The 22,549-nt window shown below is 46.6% G+C and overlaps 1 protein-coding gene across 2 annotated transcripts in view; it reads right to left on the reverse strand.

The window, feature by feature from the left end:
- The window catches only part of FIRRM (FIGNL1 interacting regulator of recombination and mitosis), a 1,527,986-nt gene that overhangs the window by 1,081,227 nt on the left and 424,210 nt on the right, over positions 1 to 22,549 (reverse strand). For both annotated transcript variants that reach the window (XM_069231089.1, XM_069231088.1), the window contains exon 10: positions 7,816 to 7,880. In XM_069231089.1, coding sequence (XP_069087190.1) covers positions 7,816 to 7,880 — 65 coding nt within the window. The remainder of the gene's footprint in view (positions 1 to 7,815; positions 7,881 to 22,549) is intronic.

Here is a 22,549-nt window from a genome sequence, read left to right on the forward strand (position 1 = left end):
GATCTCTGTTGTAGAGTCTCAAAGATGACCGATGAGGAGGTAGATGGTTCTGGAACCTCTATGTTGAGTTTCTGCGCTCCTCTTAGCAGCACCTCGTTGAACGTGGTAATGTCATCCACCGGTGAGACTCTAGCAGGTGGTGAATCTGTTAGGGTGGGTGAGTAACGCCAGACAGATGAACCTGATGAAGACCAAGAGGGTGATCTTCTTCTTGACCGAGACCTGGATCTTCGTTGAGAGCGAGACCTGCTGCGAGACGCTGTAGCAGAGCGCCTAGGCCTCGCTGTCGGTTGGCGAGGAGCAGAACGAGCCCGTTCTGCCCTGGCTGTCGGTGATAGCGTTCTTGGCAGGGAGGCAGTAGGTGAATACATTCGCGAATATTGCGAATCTGGGGAGGCCGCTGGTCTGTTAAGGCTCTCCAGCTATCTCGGAGATAGATTGATGGGCGAGACATGCCCAGATGATGCCGCTCTTGACCGAGAAGAGTCGCTCGGTATGGAGACCACTGGAGATGGCGCCTTGTCTGGCGTGGGGCGATGTTCTGCTCCCTGTGAGACAGGTAAAACCTGAGTCGACATCGATGGCTGTTTCGACGTCGAAGGGCGCCCAGCCGGTTGCTCTTGCCTCGACGTTGAGTGCCTCGACGCAGAGTGCCTTGACGTCGAACGGCGATCCTTGGACCTCGACCTGCTCGCCGTCGTGTGCCTCGACGTGGAGCGGTGGGAGGTCGACGGCGGATGTCTCTCGTGCCGTCGTGGCGATTTCGACGTCGTGTGTCCTGACGTCGGGGGGCGCACAGCCTTTGGCGGCGACCGGGCACGCCGGCGATGGCTCGACGTCGATCGGCGGGCTGCCGTCGACGGAGACCTGCCCCTGCGCTGATGTTCCCTCGACGCCGTTTCCTTCGACGTTGGGTGTGTCGCCGTCGACGGCGATCTATGCCGGTGAGACGATGGTAGCGACGACGTCGACGGTGAACAAACAGGTACTTTCCTACCTGCTGACGTCGACCGAGCCATTCTCTCCTGAGAATGGCCTTCTGGTTGTCTGGGAAGTGAGGACGACGATGTTCTTTGCCTTTCCTGAAGCCCATGTAGCCGGATCTTCTCTCTGTCTTTCAGAGTCCTCTTAGACATGTTCTTGCAGTACTTACAAGTGTCAGGGCAGTGACTCTGAGGCAGGCACACTATGCACAGAGAGTGGGGATCTGACTGGGCCTTCTTCTTCCCACAAGCAGGGCATTTGACAAAAAGTGAAGGCATTTTTCTGTCAGGAAAAACCTGCCTAGCTCAGACAAAGATGTTATTTGTCGAGTGAAAAGTGAAAAAACGCTTTTTTAAAGAATTTTTCTGAGAAAAACTCAGAAAAAACTGAAAGCTCAATGCTCCAGGATCCTCTCAGAAGAAGCCGGAAAAAAGAACTGACCTAACTGTGAACCAACTGTCACCTTTCCTTCACCCCTGAGGCATGGTGGGATACTGGAGGTGCTCAGGGTCTTAAAGGCACGGTGCCAAAGTTTTTATGGTTCTCCTGTGTTAACCTGCATGCAGCCTATTGGCTAAGAATGCTTCATTGTTTTTCAATGCAGTTTTTTCTATTTTTTCTCTAGAGTTTGCTGCTGCTTACTTCCCTAAGCCTAGTTTTAGGAGCTTGGGTAGATATTTATGCTCTATTGTAGTCTTTATTATATATAAAAAATAAAAATAAAAAAAAACTTCATAGAAATAAAGCATTTTAGCCTGTTTTTAACATGGTAGCCTGCATGACTGTTTGTTACACATGTATTATATGTGTGTATTTTATATATGCTCCGGGGTCCCCGCACGGGGCGGGAATATTCAATGTTTATGACTATTGATGAGGATCCCCTGGAAGAGAATCTCTGTGACTCTGAAGATGTAGAATGTCTTGAACAGTAACCATGCAAAAGGATTGTTTCCTTCGATATTTCTTTAGCTTTCGCAGATCCAAAATAAGTTACAATTCTCTTTTTTTCTGATCAAAAAGAACCAGGAATATAACCTTATTCCTTCCTGGTTGAACAGCACTCATTCTATAGCACCCGTGTTGGTCATGGTCCCTATTTCCCGCTGAAGCAGGTGCAAATGAGAAGTGGATGCTCCTTTCAGGGGGTATTTGAAGGTGTCTGAATGATTTCCAAGATGTGATCATAGGTGAATATATCCAAAACCCACCTGTTAGCAACTTCCATTGATGCTAGTGATTTGTGATTAACCCCCTAATATGTTTCCAGGATACAGAGGACATAACCGGCATTACAAGTCATCATTGTTTTCGACCAGTGTCTTTTCCTTGAGAAGGTTGTTTACTTCTTTGCTTCATTTTGCTGTAAGCCACTGTTGATGGCTGTCTAAACTGTTGTTGGGGATAAGAAGGTCAGTACTGTTGCTGAAAGGACCAATTCTGTTGATGTCTATATGGTGGAATGGTTGGTATTCTCCCCTGTAGATATATATCCCTCTTCCTCTTGCTCCTCGCAAAGGTAGCTTTCTCACCTGTAAGGTACCCATGAATTTGGCAGTATCCCTGTCTGTTTTAATTGCCTGCAAAGTATTGTCTACATGCTTGCCAAACAGTGCTTCTCCATTGTATCACGTCTAAGATGTTACTTTATATTTTTGGTCACAACGATGTTGCTTTCAGCCATCCTTGCCTCCTGAGTACAGCGTGTCCCGCCAGCTAGCAAAAGCCTGTTGATGTTATGTCCATTGCACAGTCAATCATTTCTGAGGAAAATCTTTCCCCTTCTTGTAGTATTTGCATTGCTTCTCCTCTCGCATCTTCAGGCAAGAGATCGATGTATGTGGCGATGTATGACCACATTTGCGCTTCATAGCGGCCCAGAATATCGAAAGAATTGTCCGCTCCAACAGTCATCGCTGCCATGGAGGAAAAATGTTTTCCTTTGTTGTCCAAGTGCTGGCCCTCTCTAGCCAGTGGTGTGGAAATAGGAGTGGAAGGGGTTCTGGACCAACATTTATCTCCTTGTATTTTGGATGACCAATTAAGCATGCCAGCAAGTCTTCAGGTGCTTTATAGTTTTTTGTATCTGTAGGAGGCTGGCCTGGCTTTTAGTGGGTACCTGTTGGTACTTACACCTTGTGCCAGGTCCAGTTATCCCTTGTTAGTAGATTAGTAGTGTTCTAGCAGCTTAGGCTGACAGAGGTAGCTATAGCAGAGCAGCTTAGGCTGAACTAGGAGACATGCAAAGTTCCTACTATAACACTTATATCATATAGCACTATATCATAAAAAACACAATACTGAAGAGTTACTAAAAATAAAGGTATTTTATTTTAGTGACAATGTGCCAAAAATATCTCAGAGGATATACTCCCTTAAGAGGTAAGTAAAATACACAAAATATAGACACAAACCAAAATCAGGTAAGTAAACAGTTAGAAAAGTAGTGCAAACACTGTAGAACAAAATAGGATGCAAAAGGCCTAGGGGCAACACAAACCATATACTCCAAAAGTGGAATGCGAACCACGAATGGGCCCCAGGCCCAGTGTAGTGTGTAGAGGGTCGCTGGGAGTGTAAGAAAACACTAATAGTGTCCAAGATACCCCACCCCAACACCCTAAAAAGTAGGAGTAAAGTCACCCTACTTCCCCAGAAGCACACTAAAGTCGTGATAGGAGATTCTGCAAGTACAACAACTGACTGCAAAGCACTGAAGACGGATTCCTGGACCTGAGGACCTGCAAAGGAAGGGGACCAAGTCCAATAGTCACGCAAGTGTCCAGGGGGGACAGGAGCCCACTAAACCCCGGATAAAGGTGCAAAAGGGCTGCCTCCGGGTGGAAGAAGCCGAAGATTCTGCAACAACGGAAGATACCAGGAACCTCTCCTTGCACAGAAGATGTCCCACGGAATGCTGGAGGATGCAGAGTTGTTAGCTGCAAGAGTCACGGCTGAAGAAAATGGGTGCTGCCCGGGCCCAGGAATGACCAGGAGGTCGCCCCTTGGAGGAGAAGACAGAGGAGGCGCTCAACAGCACAGAGAGCCCACGCAGAAGCAGGCAGCACCCGTAGAAGCACTTAAACGGGCGTTCAAGAAATCTGAGCACGGCGGTCGTCTCAACACTACAAAGGAGGGTCCCACGAAGTCGGTGGTCAACTCAGCGAGTTGAGCAATGCAGGACTGAGTGCTGGGGACCTGGACTAGGCTGTGCATGAAGGATTCCTTGCAAAAGTGCACAGAAGCCCTAGCAGCTGCAGTTCACGCAGTACACAGAATTGCTGTCTGGCGTGGGGAGGCAAGGACTTACCTCCACCAAATTTGCACAGAAGGACCACTGGACTGTCGGGGTCACTTGGATCCAGCTCCTGTGTTCCAGGGACCATGCTCGTCGAGATGAGAGGGGACCCAAAGGACCGGTGAAGCAGAAGTTTGGTGCCTGCGTTAGCAGGGGGAAGATTCCGTTGACCCACAGGAGATTTCTTCTTGGCTTCCAGTGCAGGGTGAAAGCAGATAGCCGTCAGAGCATGCACCACCAGGAAACAGCCAAGAAAGCCGTCAGGATTAGGCGCTACAATGTTGCTGGTAGACTTCTTGCTACTTTGTTGCGGTTTTGCAGGCGTCCTGGAGCAGTCAGCGGTCGATCCTTGGCAGAAGTTGAAGAGAGAGATGCAGAGGAACTCTGGTGAGCTATTGCATTCGTTATCTGAAGAAAAACCCACAGGAGAGACCCTAAATAGCCCTCAGAGGGGGATTGGCCACCTAATACAGGTAAGCACCTATCAGGAGGAGTCTCTGACGTCACCTGCTGGCACTGGCCACTCAGATGCCTCCACTGTGCCCTCACACCTCTGCATTCAACACCGGAAAAAGGGGTCCAAACAAGAAAACTTCCTGTATTAAAATGCCAGTTCATTCCGCAAGTGTGGGAGCTTGAGCCGGAGGACATGGACCCTAGTCCTCCATTTAAAAGGTACACTACTAGAATGTGGTAAAGTCCCACTATAAGAATATGTCTTTTCGGGCATCCAATTGCAATGAATTGTACAGTTCATAAAAAGGGGCTGCGAGAAGGGATATTTTGTTCCCAATTCAAGATTTATTGTTGAAAGGTAGATAACTCCAAATGATAATACACATAGCTGGATCACAGAGTAAAGCAGAAGCTCAACCAACACGTGTTTCGCCCCACATGGCGTATACGCCAGGGCTTTCTCAAAGCTTGTAAGAGAGAAGCAACATAAGGCTAGGAGTTATACTCATTACCATAGCAGAAGACAAAGAACACTGAAAAGTGAAAACCCAAGATACGTATTTTCTTTAGACTCTCCCGAATGGATATATAATTTCTCTTACATTTTTGTTTCTAGACAATTGATAAGTACTTCACAGTGAAGTCCTGATTACTTCCAGAATAACTTTATACCTTACAGGCTATTTGTATTCATGTTGTAATATACATTATGTCTTTCAATTAGTCACTGAAAATCAGCTCAATACTATTAATATTTCTGTTTGCCTATTTGTATTGACTCTAGTCTGTTTCACACATTATAAATGTTTTATGCCTATTCCATACACAGATTTTCTGTCGAAATCACGGCAGTTTGCTTGAAGAAACATATTTTTGAAATAATATGGTATGTTGTAATAACCTGTCATGCTTATGACTATTATTCTCCCATATGCGATTTATCTTCTTGGACAGCACTAACCAGCACAACTATATAGTTCTTTTATGTTAACTTTAGATTCAGCGCCGGCACGGTCAATATAAATATTCACCTAACTTACTCATTCTCTTTCTCTTCCTCTCTCTTTCTTGGCTACAACCGTATTTATTACTAGATTTAGAGGTAACCTTTCAAATCTCTTAGTTCGATTTTTCTCAGCATGGAGCACCATTACTGGATGGACCTATGGCTCACCAATTAGAGGTTACTATCCTTTCTTTTACAGATCACCATTCACTCGGGGTATTATTCCTCTTGAAATTAAGAACAGTGAATAAGGTGCACGGTCCTCCTTACGTATTTTGGGTTTTCACTTATCGGTGTTCTTTTTCTTCTACTATGGTAATGAGTATAACTCCTAGCCTTATGTTGCTTCTCTCTTTTAGCCTTGAGAAACCCCAGGCGTATACGCCATGTGGGGCGAAACACGTGTTGGCTGAGCTTCTGCTTTACTCTGTGATCCAGCTATGTGTATTATCATTTGGAGTTATCTACCTTTCAACAATAAATCTTGAATTGGGAACAAAATAAAATGGAGTTATCTACCTTTCAACAATAAATCTTGAATTGGGAACAAAATATCCCTTCTCGCAGCCCCTTTTTATGAACTGTACAATTCATTGCAATTGGATGCCCGAAAAAATACATTCTTATAGTGGGACCTTACCACATTCTAGTAGTGTACCTCTGCATTCAAGATGGCAGAGGTCTGGGACACATTGGAGGCGTTCTGGGCACCACCCCTGGGGTGGTGATGGACAGGGGAGTGGTCACTCCACTTTCCTTTGTCCAGTTTCGCACCAGAGCAGGGGCTGGGGGATCCCTGAACCGGTGTAGACTGGCGTATGCAAGGAGGGCACCATCTGTGCCCTTCAAAGCATTTCCAGAAGCTGGGGAGGCTACTCCTCCCCAGCCTTTAACACCTATTTCCAAAGGGAGAGGGCGTAACACCCTCTCTCAGAGGAAATCCTTTGTTCTGCCTTCCTGGGACTGGGCTGCCCAGACCCCAGGAGGGCAGAAGCATGTCTATGGGTTGGCAGCAGCAGTAGCTGCAGTGAAAACCCCAGAGAGCTAGTTTGGCAGTACCCTGGGTCCATGCTGGAGTCCTGGGGATGCATGGGATTGGTACCCCAATACCAGATTTGGCATGTGGGGACAATTCCATGGTCTTAGACACGTTACCTGGCCATATTCGGAGTTACCATTGTGAAGCTACATATAGGCATTGACCTATATGTAGTGCACATGTGTAATGGTGTCCCCGCATTCACAAAGTCTGGGGAAATTGCCCTGAACAATGTGGGGGCACCTTGGCTAGTGCCAGGGTGCCCTCAAACGTAGTAACTTTGCACCTAACCTTCACTAAGTGAGGGTTAGACATATAGGTGACTTATAAGTTACTTAAGTGCAGTGTAAAATGACTGGGAAATAATGTGGACGTTATTTCACTCAGGCTGCAGTGGCAGTCCTGTGTAATATTGGTCTGAGCTCCATATGGGTGGCAAAAGAAATGCTGCAGCCCATAGGGTTCTCCTGGAACCCCGATACCCTGGGTACCTAGGTACCATATACTAGGGAATTATAAGGGTGTTCCAGTGTGCCAATCGGAATTGGTAAAATTAGTCACTAGCCTGCAGTGACAATTTTAAGAGCAGAGAGAGCATAAACACTGAGGTTCTGGTTAGCAGAGCCTCAGTGATACAGTTAGGCACCACACAGGGAAGACATATAGGCCACAAACTATGAGCACTGGAGGATCCCAGTGACACAGGCAAAAACAAACTGACACACAAGTAAAAATGGGGGTAACATGCCAGGCAAGATGGTACTTTCCTACAGTATCCAGTCTAGGTAACACCACAGAAACTGTATCTGGATTCTTCAAGATCTTTGTACCTTCTTCCCAAATAAAGTCTACAATAGGGATTAGTGGAATAGAGGAAGCCGGTTGCAATCATATAACTGGTACCAGATTAGAGAACACAATATTAATGTTACTCACATCAGAATTAAGTAGGAATTGTCACACTAACAGAAATAAGTAGAATGGAATGGAAAAGTTAAATACATAATGTCAGCCAATTAGCACCATAATTACCTATGTATTTGAAGATATAGTTGATGAAGTCTGCAGCACGATTCAGATAAAAAAGGCATGAATTCCTGTAGACAAAACAATGCCATTTTGAAATTAGTCTGCTATAACATCCGATGGAAATAATTGTTCTGGTGACACCACATTAAAAACAAAAAAACACATTGTATCCAGTCCACAAGAAGAAAATAAGTTACTTACCTGTAACTGTAGTTCTCCAGTACTGGAATCTTTCATAGTTTCACATGCTTGAATCCTTCCCCGTCGTCGAGATGGGAGCCCCCGGTACATCAAAACAGCTATACATAGAAGCTACTGCAATGAAAAAAGGCCTAAGGCCTTCACTTTAGTAGCCCATCCTCATCATTATGAGCAAAAGGTCCAAAGTAAGGCCCAGCCAATCAGGCCTCCTCTCCCTCTAGAACCCTCCTGAGAGGAGCTCCCTTCCCTCATATTTTCTCAAGCACGAGTATAAGAGTATCTGAAGAAGACAGGAAAAGGTGAGCTTCTCAGGGGAGGAGGGAGGGTCGCATATGAATCTATGAAAGATTCCAATACAGGAGAACTACAGTTACAGGTAAGTAACTTATTTTCTTACTCCAGTATTGGAACTTTCATAGATTCACATGCTTGAATCAGAATAGCAAACAGTAATGAAGCACATTGAATAACATTAATCCATATGTACAGTAATTGATACATGCATATACCAATGCATATCTATATCTATATATCTATATCTATATCTATCTATATATCTATATCTATATATCTAAAGTACATCTATACACCCTGGATCACACATAGATTGGCAAAAACTTGAAGGAAATAATTACATATGCAAGAATAGCATATAAGGATATAAGGTAAACAATAAGCAAGATAATATAATGGTACCTTAACCCCTTCGCTGCCAGGCCTTTTCCCCCTCCTGTGCCAGGCCTTTTTTTGCCTATTTGGGGCAGTTCGCGCTTAGGCCCTCATAACTTTTTGTCCACATAAGCTAACCTAGCCAAATTTGCGTCCTTTTTTTCCAACATCCTAGGGATTCTAGAGGTACCCAGACTTTGTGGGTTCCCCTGAAGGAGGCCAAGAAATTGGCCAAAATACAGGGAAAATTTCGTTTTTTTCAAAACAATTGGAAAAAGTGGCTGCAGAAGAAGGCTTGTGGTTTTCCCCCCTGAAAATGGCATCAACAAAGGGTTTGCGGTGCTAAACTCAGCAGTTTCCCAGCTTTCAGGAACAGGCAGACTTGAATCAGAAAACCCAATTTTTCAACACAATTTTGGCATTTTACTGGGACATACCCCATTTTTGCAATTCTTTGTGCTTTCAGCCTCCTTCCAGTCAGTGACAGAAATGGGCATGAAACCAATGCTGGATCCCAGAAACCTAAACATTTCTGAAAAGTAGACAAAAGTCTGAATTCAGCAAGGGGTCATTTGTGTAGATCCTACAAGGGTTTCCTACAGAAAATAACAATTGAAAAAGAAACATATTGAAATTGAGGTGAAAAAAACATGAATGTTTCTCTACGTTTTACTCTGTAACTTTTTCCTGCAATGTCAGATTATCGAAAGCAATATACCGTTACGTCTGCTGGACTCCTCTGGTTGCGGGGATATATAGGGCTTGTAGGTTCATCAAGAACCCAAGGAACCCAGAGCCAATAAATGAGCTGCACCCTGCAGTGCATTTTCATTCTATACCGGGTACACAGCAATTCATTTGCTGAAATATAAAGAGTAAAAAATTGCTATCAAGAAAACCTTTGTATTTCCAAAAAGGGCACAAGATAAGGTGTTGAGGAGCAGTGGTTATTTGCACATCTCTGAATTCCGGGGTGACCGTACTAGCATGTGAATTACAGGGCATTTCTCAAATAGATGTCTTTTTTACACACTCTCCTATATTTGGAAGGAAAAAATTTAGAGAAAGACAAGGGGCAATAACACGTGTTTTGCTAATCTATGTTCCCCCAAGTCTCCCGATAAAAATGATACCTCACTTGTGTGGGTAGGCCTAGCGCCCGCGACAGGAAACGCCCCAAAGCGCAACGTGGACACATCCAATTTTTTGGAAGAAAACAGAGGTGTTTTTTGCGAAGTGCCTACCTGTAGATTTTGGCCTCTAGCTCAGCCGGCACCTAGGGAAACCTACCAAACCTGTGCATTTCTGAAAACTAGAGACCTAGGGGAATCCAAGGAGGGGTGACTTGCGGGGCTCGGACCAGGTTCTGTTACCCAGAATCCTTTGCAAACCTCAACATTTGGCTAAAAAAAAACACATGTTCCTCACATTTCTTTGGCAGAAAGTTCTGGAATCTGAGAGGAGCCACAAATTTCCTTCCACCCAGCGGTCCCCCAAGTCTCCCGATAAAAATGATACCTCACTTGTGTGGGTAGGCCCGCGACAGTAAACGCCCCAAAGCGCAACGTGGACACACCCACATTTTTGGAAGAAAACAGGTGTTTTTTGCGACGTGCCTACCTGTAGATTTTGGCCTCTAGCTCAGCCGGCACCTAGGGAAACCTACCGAACCTGTGCATTTCTGAAAACTAGAGACCTAGGGGAATCCAAGGAGGGGTGACTTGCGGGGCTCGGACCAGGTTCTGTTACCCAGAATCCTTTACAAACCTCAAAATTTGGCAAAAAAACACATGTTCCTCTCATTTCTGTGGCAGAAAGTTCTGGAATCTGAGAGGAGCCACAAATTTCCTTCCACCCAGCGTTCCCCCAAGTCTCCCGATAAAAATGATACCTCACTTGTGTGGGTAGGCCTAGCGCCCGCGACAGGAAACGCCCCAAAGCGCAACGTGGACACATCCAAATTTTTGGAAGAAAACAGAGGTGTTTTTTGCGAAGTGCCTACCTGTAGATTTTGGCCTCTAGCTCAGCCGGCACCTAGGGAAACCTACCAACCCTGTGCATTTTTGAAAACTAGAGACCTAGGGGAATCCAAGATGGGGTGACTTGTGGGGCTCGGACCAGGTTCTGTTACCCAGAATCCTTTGCAAACCTCAAAATTTGGCAAAAAACAAAAAATGTTCCTCACATTTCTGTGGCAGAAAGTTCTGGAATCTGAGAGGAGCCACAAATTTCCTTCCACCCAGCATTCCCTTAAGTCTCTCGATAGAAATGGTACCTCACTTCTGTGGGTAGGCCTAGCGCCCACGAAAGGAAATGGCCCAAAACACAACGTGGACACAACATATTTTTTCACAGAAAACAGAGGTGTTTTTTGCAAAGTGCCTACCTGTGGAGTTTGGCCTCTAGCTCAGCCGGGGGGGGGGGGGGGGGGGGGGGGGGGGGTTGGGGGCAGAAATGCCCTAAAATAAATTTGACCCCCCAAACCCCCCCTGCCCGGGAACGACCCTTGCCTACGGGGTCGCTCCCCCTGCGTGACATTGGCGCCAAAAAACAAATCCCCGGTGCCCAGTGGTTTCTGCCCCCTTGGGGGCAGATTGACCTAAAATCGGCCAATCTGCCCCCAGGGGGGCAGAAATGGCCTAAATACAATTTGCCCCCCAGGGGAGCGACCCTTGCCTGATGGGTCGCTCCCCATGCTTGACATTGGCGCCAAAAAACAAATCCCCGGGGCAGAAATGGCCTAAATTAAATTTGCTTAGCATTTCTCTTTCAATCGCGCTGGAAGCTCTGCTTCCAGCGCGATGGGGGAGGCCCCTGTGACTAATCAGCGCGCACTCGCGCGCTGACGTCACAGGGGAGGGTGGGGGGGGGGGTCGGGGGTGGAAGGGGAAGGTCTTCCCCTTCCATCCTCGGCTTGGGGTGGGAGGGGGGTGCACGGGGGGCGCGCTAGCGCTCCCCCATGTTCCCCTGTGCCATGGACGAGATGATCTCGTCCAAGGCACAGGGGAACCTAAAATCGGCCAATCTGCCCCCAAGGGGGACAGAAATGGCCTAAATACAATTTGCCCCCCAGGGGAGCGACCCTTGCCTGATGGGTCGCTCCCCATGCTTGACATTGGCGCCAAAAAACAAATCCCCGGTGCCCAGTGGTTTCTGCCCCCTTGGGGGCAGATTGACCTAAAATCGGCCAATCTGCCCCCAGGGGGGCAGAAATGGCCTAAATACAATTTGCCCCCCAGGGGAGCGACCCTTGCCTGATGGGTCGCTCCCCATGCTTGACATTGGCGCCAAAAAACAAATCCCCGGGGCAGAAATGGCCTAAATTAAATTTGCTTAGCATTTCTCTTTCAATCGCGCTGGAAGCTCTGCTTCCAGCGCGATGGGGGAGGCCCCTGTGACTAATCAGCGCGCACTCGCGCGCTGACGTCACAGGGGAGGGGGTGGGGGGGGTCGGGGGTGGAAGGGGAAGGTCTTCCCCTTCCATCCTCGGCTTGGGGTGGGAGGGGGGTGCACGGGGGGCGCGCTAGCGCTCCCCCATGTTCCCCTGTGCCATGGACGAGATGATCTCGTCCAAGGCACAGGGGAACCTAAAATCGGCCAATCTGCCCCCAAGGGGGACAGAAATGGCCTAAATACAATTTGCCCCCCAGGGGAGCGACCCTTGCCTGATGGGTCGCTCCCCATCTCTAAGAAAACAAACTGCCTAAAATGTTATCTGCAATGTACCAAACACATCAGAAAATCAGACCAACTCCTAGTATCTTATTCTCTGGGACGACAGGGAACAGGAGTAACCAAGGCCACTATAGCCCGATGGATTTCTTCGACAATCCAATTTTGTCACACCAAGGCAGGAAAACCCTTGACTAGGCGCCCGAGAGCCCACTCCACAAGAGCAGTCTCCACATCGGCTGATTTGTTTCAAGGTATTGCCCTTGATAAAATTTGCCAGGCTGCGACATGGAAAACTACGCACTCCTTTAGGCAGCACTATTGTTTGGAGTCATCACAAAGAGCAGACTCTCTAGTAGGACAAGCTGTGCTACGCCATCTCTTTCATTAAGGTGAGACTTTTCCTTAGTTATAGACATATGGTTTGAAATGCAAATAACCATGTTTCTATTATGCTTCCATGTGAATATGTAAGGTGTATGTATTTATAGATATGTATACATATCCATATATATATATATATATATATATATATATATATATATATATATATATCCATATATATATATATATATATATATATATATATATATATATATATATATATATCGGTATTTACAGCATGAATTTTAGTATTCATGTACACGTACTTAAAGTATCTGTATTCCTTCGTAACTCACGATCAGAAATGTATGAGTTTACTATGATTATTATTATTATTATTTATATTGGAGATAGAGGACCTTCATGCTCGCACCCTCCACCCACGCTGGATACAATGTTTATCAACCATACTGCTGTCTATTCAGATTCAAGCATGTGAATTTATGAAAGATCCAATACTGGATAAGAAAACAAGTTACTTACCTGTAACTACAGTTATCCAGTATTGGTATCTTTCATAAATTCACATGCGACCCACCCTCCTCCCCTTTGATGCTCGCATTTCCTCTCAGGTTCTAATTTTTCACTCTTGTGCTCGAAAATCTGAGGAAGGGAGCTTCTCTGGAGAAGGTTTTAGAGGGTGCTGGTGCCTGAATGGACAGCAGGCAGGTTTGGGTCCTTTCACAAAAGGACATGGATAGGCTATGTGAGCAATTGCTGGCACCATTATTGCCTATGTCAAAAAATGTTTTTTTATTATTTATTGCTATTTTATGTACTGTGGTACTCCCACTTCGACGACAGGGATGATTCAAGCATGTGAATTTATGAAAGATCCAAAACTGGATAAAATTTGTTACTTACCTGTAACTGCAGTTCTCCAGTATTGGTATCTTTCATAGATTCACATGCTTGAATCATCCCTGCCGTCGAGGTGGGAGCCTCACGGTAACCTCAAATACACAAAACAGTAGGTTTAAAACCACTATGCCTAGGCAGGCCCCACAGGCGGTTTTGTAGCCTATCCATTTTGTTTTGTGAAAAGACCCAAACTTGAGTCCCATCCAATGAGGCTTCAACACCCTCTAGAACAATCCCAACAGAGGCTGTTTTCCCTCAGATTTTCTAGTACAAGTGTGAAGTCAAATATCCGTATATAAGGGGAGTCTCTGAGGGGAGGAGGGTGGGTCGCATGTGAATCTATGAAAGATACCAATACTGGAGAACTGCAGTTACAGGTAAGTAACTAATTTTCTTCTCCAGTATTGGATCTTTCATAGATTCACATGCTTGAATCAGAGTAGCAAGCAGCAATGTTGGAGAACAAGTGACTTAATCTGGATCTTGCTTTTATAGCAATCCTCTGACTGATAATAATAATCATAATAAATATAACAGTAATACGAAAAATTGTATCTCTAGTTATTATGCTATAGAAATGTTCCCATGAAGTTAAAAAAATGTAAGCACAATATCAACAAGCGTTGGTATTACGACCAGTACCAAGCGAAATATGATAGTAATAAGTACTAAAGGCACTGTAATATAAAAGTAAATGTTAATGAAATTGAAGAACCATATCTCACATCCCTTGTTTGTGGGGGTGGGATGTTCTAAGAGGCTCACCTTAGCTAAATAAATGCCTCAGCACTGCCTGCCCCACCGCTGTGTCCATGTTACTCGTTTCCTCAAGACAGTAGTGCTTCGTGAACGTATGTTGGCTGGACCATGTGGCCGCTCTACAGATGTTGTGCAGTGGTACTCCCACGAAGAGCGCAGCCGAAGTGGCTACCGCCCTTGTAGAATGGGCTCTCACCCTACTGTGGAGCGGTTTGCCAGCCTGAGTATGACAGAATTGGATCACCAGGCCAATCCACCTGGCTATAGTCTGCTTGGATACTGAGTGGCCCTTTTTTGTCCCTCCAAAGGCCCACGAATAACTGGTCTGATTTACGTAAGCCTTGCGTTTTCTCCAGGTAACACTTTAGACACCTTTTAATATCCAGCTAATGTAATGTCTTTTCCACTACCGTCTGCGGATTTGGAAAAAATGTTTTTAAGATGACTGGTTCATTCAAGTGGAAAGTTGAGGGAACTTTAGGGATATACTTAGGATTTGTCCTCAGAATTACACCAGAATTAGTGAATTGGAGAAAAGGCTCTTTAATAGTGAAGGCCTGAATGTCGCTTACTCTTTTAGCCGAAGTAAGAGCCAGTAGTAACGCAGTCTTCCATGAGATGAACCTGAGATCTGATCTGTGGATTGGCTCAAAAGGAGCTTTCATGGGTTGCATTAATACAACATTCAAGGACCATAAAGGCGAACGTCTCCGAACTGGTGGAAAAGCACGGAACAAGCCCCGCAGGAATTGCTTTACAATCCTGGTGGAATATAACAAGACCATATCTTGTGATCTACGGTATCTCGAGATCGCTGCCAGATGTACTTGAATAGATGAGTATGAAAGCCCTGACCTGACTTTGCCAGATGCAACAGATATGGCAGTATTTGCTCTGGAAGAGAAGAGATAGGATGTATACCTTCCGCTGCACACCATACACAAAAAAAATTCCATTTACATTTTAAGTCTTATTGGTAGTGTCAGCTCTAGCCTTGGCTAAGATTTCCCTACATTCCGAGGCGATGTTTAAAGTTGCATACTCATTGAATTCAGGAGCCAAGCCGATAAGTGAAGAGATGACGGATCCGGATGTCTGACGTGTCCCTGGTGCATCGTCAAGAGGGTTGAACTTTGTTTGAGTTGCACATGTGGCTGTTCTGAGAGCATTAGGAGTTCCGTGTACCACACCTGTCTGGGCCATCTCGGAGCTATTAACAGAAGGCAACAATCCTCTATCTTCATTTTCTTGATGACTCTCGGTATTAGCGGGATCGGAGGAAAAGCGTAGGCATAGACCCCGGACCATCTCATCGAAAACGCATTTCCCCACGATCCTCGCTGGGGAAGCCAACTTGCATAATAATGGCATTTCTTGAACGTGGCAAACAGATCGAGATTTGGTCTGCCTCATAAAAGGAAGAATTGATTGAGAATTTCCTGGTCTAGCTCCCACTCGTGGTATGGGATAATTGTCCTGCTCAGGGTATCTGCCAGAACATTGGTCTGTCCTGGCACATGCTCTGCTTTCAGAGAAATGTTGTGCGTGATGGCCCATTTCCAGATGTTCTGAGCCTGTTGCGAAAATTACAGAGACCTTGTGCCCCCCTGCTTGTTTAGATAAAACATGCTGGTAGTATTGTCTGTTCTGATTAATACGCTTGAGTTTTGAAGTTTTGGCAAAAAGGCTTTGAGAGCTAGACTTATTGCTTTGAGCTCTAGTTGATTTATGTGGAGTCAAACCTCTTTTTCATTCCAAGATCCGCTGATCTGTAAATCCTGGCAGTGTGCACCCCATCCCTAGAGAGAAGCGTCCGTCGTTACTATGTAACTGGGCACCTGATAAAGGAACGTGAGCCCATTGGACAAATTGGTCAGTGTTGCCCACCAACCCATGGTGGTCTGCATTATTGGTGTTATGCAAACTTTGTCCTCGAAAGAGCCCTGCACCTGAGTTCACTGTGCCTCCAATTGTTCTTGCAGGGGTATTATATGCAATCTGCAATCTGGGACCAGCAGAATGCATGACAAGATCATCCCTAGCAATGACTTGTAGGTGCGGACTGAAATGAACTTTTTTGTAGAGAGTTTGCGTGCTAAGGAGCTTAGCTTTTGCTTCCTTTCGTGAGATGGATACGCCCTGCCGCAGACCGTGTCTAGTATTGCTCCTAAGAAGTTCAATGTTTGTGTGGGGTGAAGATGCGATTTTTTAGAATTGATGATAAGCCCTAGGTTGCGGAATAATTGGAGGCAAATCAAAATGTGACGCACCACTTGAGGCTTTGACTGTGCCTTTATGAGCCAGTCATTGAGTTAAGGAAATACCTGCATGCCCGACTGGCGGAGGTGTGCTGCCACAGGAGCCAACATTTTCGTGAAAATTCTGGGGGCCGATTTCAATCCGAAGAGGAGGACTCGAAATTGAAGGTGCATACCAGTTACTTTGAACCAGAGGAATTTGCGGTGGTTGCGGTGTATTGGAATATGAAAGTAAGCATCCTGGAGGTCTAGGATGCCATATGATCTCCGGTGTTCAAAAGGCGCAAGACGTCCTGTAGTGTCACCATCCTGAACGATTGTTTCTTTAGGAACTTGTTTAACGATCTTAAGTCCAGAATGGGGGCCAGTCCCCGGAGGGTTTCTTTACCACAAAAAAGCGGGAATAGAATCCCCTGTTCCTGTGAGAAAAAAGGACCAGTTCTATTGTTCCTTTGCGCAGCATCACTTGCACTTCCTTGAGTTGGTTCACCTGCGGGGGTGGAGGGCCTGACAGAGGGATGTCCGGTGGTGTCTGCGTGAACTCCAGAGTATGGCCTCTGGCCACTACATCGAGCACCCACCTGTCTGATGTTATTGCTGCCGATTGAAGGAAGTAAGAAGTGATGCGACCTCCAATTTTCGAGATTGGGGTGGGGTAGGAATAACCTCCTCTACCCCTTGCTCCACGAAAGGGCTGCTTCCTATACTGCAGGGTACCCAGTGATTTAGCCGTATCTGTATCTGTTTTGATGGCCTGTAACATGTCGTCGACATGCTTTCCAAACAGACTTTAACCATCAAACGGCATGTCCAGAACCCGGCTCTGGACCTCCGGGCGGAAGGAGGTAGACTTTAGCCATCCTTGCCTACGCAGGACCGCTGCCCCTGCTAGTTGTCTGAAACCTGTCAAAGAAATGTCTATTGCGCTATCTATAATCTCTGCCGCAATCTGTTCACCTTCCTGTAATACTTTCTTTGCTTCCACCTTGACAGCCTCCGGCAAGAGATCCAAGAAAGCAGACATGTCTGCCCACATCTGGCGATCATACCTTCCTTGGATGGCCAGGGAATTAGCTGCCTTTACAGTGATCGCCGCTATCGAGGAGAATTTCTTTCCAATTTTATCCAATCTCCTCCCGTCTGTCTGGAGGAGCTGCTATAGGAGTGGAAGGGTTCCTAGAATGACGCTGTGCCGCCTGCGATATAACCGAATCCGGTTGCGACACTAAGCAGGCCGGAGAGTTATCAGGTGCTTTATATTTCTTCTATAGCCTCGGCATTTGTGAAGGCACTGTTGCCGGATTCTTCATCGCCTTCAACCCCTCTTGCCATAGGAAATCTAATATTGGTATAGCCCTTACCGACTTCTTTGATGGCTCCTTCAAGTCATAAAGGAAACACTCTGTTTTGTGAGAAACAATAGGCTCTCTCAATCAAAGTATGAAAACCTCCTATGTCTTCAGGAGGCGAATCAACCAGACCTCCTGGAGGTGGAGATGGTGTGGGGACAAGGTAGTCATCCCATTCGCTAGCCACTGGCTCCCTTATCTCACCCTATTCCCTCTTGTCGTCCGTCGAGGGATGATCTTCCTGTGTTTGGCTACTCAACGGTATGCCAGTGTGTGGCGTCCCCAGGAGACTGGTCCTCAGGGTTTGACGAGGTGTCTGGTGGCTGTCAGGCATGGGTGGAGTTATATGTGTTGATGGTGGAAATCTGTAGTACTCGTTAAGCATACACTGAAGGTCTGCAACCAATGTGCTTGGCATGGGGAGGGATAATTGTTGTCCCCTCGGTGGGTATGAAGTTGAAGCATAGTTGGGCTGGTACTGCCCTTCATCCTCCTCATCAAAGTCCTGGCATTTTACATGCAGCTGAGATGGACTACTAGCTGCCCCAAACATTCCCTCATCTTGGGAAAACATGTCATCGTCGTCATCCAAGAGATGCTGCGGGGGATATGGCAATACCTTGCTCGGAAGGTATGTACTGGAAGAATGTCAGATGATTTCTTCCCCATGGTGATGAGTGAAAGAGATAAGAATCTTGTTGAATCCTGCTCTTCAGAATATGGCGTCATTGTCGACAATTGCTCCGGTGAAATCCCCAGGAGGGTCGACGGTTTATCAGTTGCCATTGTCGTCGACGGTGTCTTCGTCGATTGTGCTCCCGTCGACGGTTCCCTCGTCGACTGTTCCCACGACGACGAGTCCCCTGTAGGCATTTGTCTCGCCAACGGTGCGGTCGTCGCCAGTGTGCTGGACGACGGTGTCTTTTTAAGCCTCATCGACAGGTGCTTCGTCAACGGTAGTGCCTTGGTCGATTGATGGGCCCACGATGCCTCCGCTATCGACGATGTCTTAGTTGACAAGGCTTTCTTAAATATTTTTGCCGTAATGATCGTTGTCGACGACATTGGTGACGATGTCATGATCATTGGTGAGACCGCCGTTGTAAACGTCGACGACACTGTCATTGATGTCACCGTCGTTGACGGGGTGGTCGTCGTCGGGCGTTTTTTGTCTGAGGAGAGCCTTACGGGATCTTTTTGCAGCAACAGAGACAGGGATGCACTTTTTCAGTGGTAACCTTCTTCTGCGGAGGCGAAGTAGGCTCTGAACGAACCTTTTTTGGCAACCTTGTGTGGGTCTCTGATTGAGAAATAGCCTTCTCATGTCTCTTTTGTCTCTCAGTAGAGACATGTTTCATCTTTTTGGCCATCTTCCTCTGTGGCTCGCCAGACAGTCTTCCCTTCTCACCTGTTCTTTTTAAGGAGTGAGAAGCATGAGATGACGTTTCACTCATCTGAGGAAGGATGTTCCATGGCTTTCTGTCTCTGTAGCCACAAGAGAAGCCTACCCTCATGGTCCTTGAGGGTTTCTTGACTGAAGGTGCGACAGATCTTGCAGTCTCTCACCTTGCGGTCTGGATGGAGGCAGTAGGGGGGGGTCATCAACATGTAGTCTCTTCTTCCCACAACTGCCACAGTCTCTGAACAGACCCTTTTTTGTCTTTTCAGACATGATATAACTGGAAAGCTGGGTTCTCTGAGAGAAAAAAATCCTGTCAGAAAAGGCAAACTGAGCAGAGCTCAGGGAGACTCCCTTCACACGACGTGCGGTAGAAAATCTGAGGGAAAACAGCCTCTGTTGGGAGTGTTCTAGAGGGTGTCGAAGCCTGATTGGATGGGACTCAAGTTTGGGTCTTTTCACAAAACAAAATGGATAGGCTATAAAACAGCCTGCGGGGCCTACCTAGGCCTATTGGTTTTAAACCTACTGCTTTGTGTATTTGAGGTTACCGTGAGGCTCCCACCTCGACGACGGGGATGATTCAAGCATGTGAATCTATGAAAGATCCAATACTGGAGAAAAGGGATGCACCTGAACCTGAGCACACCAAGAGCAGAATCTCTTCCACTTCAGTCGATAACATGTGTTGGTACTCTCAGCTACAGCTCTGGCAAGAATGGCCCTGCAATCCGATGGCATATCTAGATGCGCAAACTCATGGTGGTCAGGAGCCAGGCTGTCAAGTGAATTGAAGCCAGATCCGGGTGGAGAACTTGGCCCTCGTTCATCGTAAGCAGGGAGGGCATAACTGGTAGAGGGATGCTGCGGCTCTGTGAGAGGTGAAGGAGTTCTGTATACCAAAACTGACGAGGCCATGCTGGAGCAATCAGAAGGAGATTGCAGCGTTCGATCTTGATCTTTGCCAGAACTCTGGGAATCAGGGAAATGATAGGAAAAGCGTAGAGATAAATTCCTGACCATGCCATGGAACACACATTCCCTTAAGATCCCCGATGTGGATCCCGACTAGCGAAGAAAAGGCGTTTAGCTTTCTGCGGGGTGGTGAAGAGATCCAGTTTCGGTTTCCCCCATCGGGCGAAGACCTGATTCAATTCTGTATGCCTGAGACATGTTCCGCTCAAAGGTTTACTTTGTGGCTGATAGACCATTCTCTCGATAGGAGCAGAGAGCTGGTTCCTCCCTGCTTGTTGATACAATGCATTGTCGTCATATTGTCCGTCCGGATGAGAACCGAGGAACCTCTTATTTTTGGCGGAAAAGCACTAAGCGCTAGTCGAACAGCCTTCAGTTCGAGGTAATTGATGTGAAAGACTTTCTGATGGGGCTTCCATTTGCCTCTTACTTGTAGGTGCTGGAGGAAAGCACCCCATCCTTCGAGAGAAGCATCTGTAGTTATCACCCAAGGTGCTTGTTGGGGGAGAAAAGAAACCTCCTTCGCTAAGTGACACTCCGGAGTCCACCAAGCTAGAGAGAGTATCATGGGCTTTGTTATCCTGATGATATCGTCGAAAGGCCCCATGGACTGTGCCCATTGAAGATCTAACTGCTCCTGAAGGGATCTCATTCTTAGACGACAGAAAGGCACCAGAGGAATGCAGGAGGACATCATCCCTAACAGGGACCTGAAAAGGCGAACTGAAACGTACTTTCATTTTTGTAAACGCTTCGCGAGGGAGATGAGCTTTCTCTGTCTGTCCTCTGTAGGGACTGCCTTCTTGGTGGAAGTATCCAGTACGTCCCCTAGAAAAGGTCTGGAATGCTGATTTTTCGCAATTGACGGTTAGGTTCAGGCTTGTGAACAGCTCGATACAAGCTCTTGTGGACTTCTGCGCCTGAGATCTGGCTTTGAGCAGCCAATAGTCCAGATACGTGAAGACTTGATGGTTCTGTCTTCTGAGGAAAGCTGCCACTGGAGCCAAGCACTTAGTGAAGATCCTGGGAGCCGACTTCAGGCCAAAGGGCAAGACTTTGAACTGGAAATGGTCTCCGGCTACTGCAAATCTGAGATATCTTCTGTGGGAGGGATGAATAGGGATATGGAAGTATGCGTCCTGCAAATCGAGGGTGGCCATGAAATCCCCCGAATTTAGAAGGGACAGAATGTCTGATAAGGTGATCATACGGAATGATTGTTTTTTGAGATAAGTGTTGAGACCCCTGAGGTCTAAAATTGGACGCCAACTTTTTTTGCTTCTTTTGCACTAAGAAGAATCAGGAGTAGTAACCCCTTCCTCTCTCCTGATGTGGAACCCTTTCAATAGCTCCCTTGAGAAGCATGGACTCGACCTCCTGCATGAGCAGATGCAAATGCTTCACCTTTTGAGGAAAGGGAGGCTTTGTAGGAGGGTAGCGCAAGAACTCCAGGGTAGGGCCAAACTGTATGAGATTTAGGACCCATTGGTCTGATGTTATCTTCACCCAATTGTTGAAATAGAGGGAAATCCTTCCCTCTAGTTTTGAATTCAAGGGAAGGTTCGTAGCCGGAGACGATAGCAAGTCATTGTCTATGGCCTGCATCTTTTGATTGTCTTCCAGCCTTTCCTCTCTGGGAATCTCTCAAATAAGTTGCCTGTTGAGGCATCCTTTGCGACATCCCATTCCTTTCGTCCTCAACTCCAGCAGAGACAGAAGGATACCTATACTGCTGAAAACCTGGTCTATACGATGAGTAGCTGTAAGGAAATGCCTCCTTGGCATGGTTACCCCCTGACTTTTTGCCTTTGCTGATGCCAAGTTATGATTTGAAAGTGTGCTGAGGCTTGCTAACCAGGCCCCAGCACCAGTGTTCTTTCCCTAAACTGTACCTTTGTCTCCACAATTGGCACAACCTTGACACCCAGGTAAGTCCCTTGTAACTTGTACCCCTGGTACCAAGGGCCATGATGCCAGGGAAGGTCTCTAAGAGCTGCAGCATGTCTTATGCCACCAAAGGGACCCCTCACTCAGCACAGACACACACTGCTTGCCAGCTTGTGTGTGCTGGTGGGGAGAAAATGACTAAGTCGACATGGCACTCCCCTCAGGGTGCCATGCCAATCTCACACTGCCTGTGGCATAGGTAAGTCACCCCTACAGCAGGTCTTACAGCCCTAAGGCAGGGTGCACTATACCACCGGTGAGGG

Source organism: Pleurodeles waltl, chromosome 4_2 (assembly GCF_031143425.1).
Source record: "Pleurodeles waltl isolate 20211129_DDA chromosome 4_2, aPleWal1.hap1.20221129, whole genome shotgun sequence".
NCBI lineage: Eukaryota > Metazoa > Chordata > Amphibia > Caudata > Salamandridae > Pleurodeles > Pleurodeles waltl.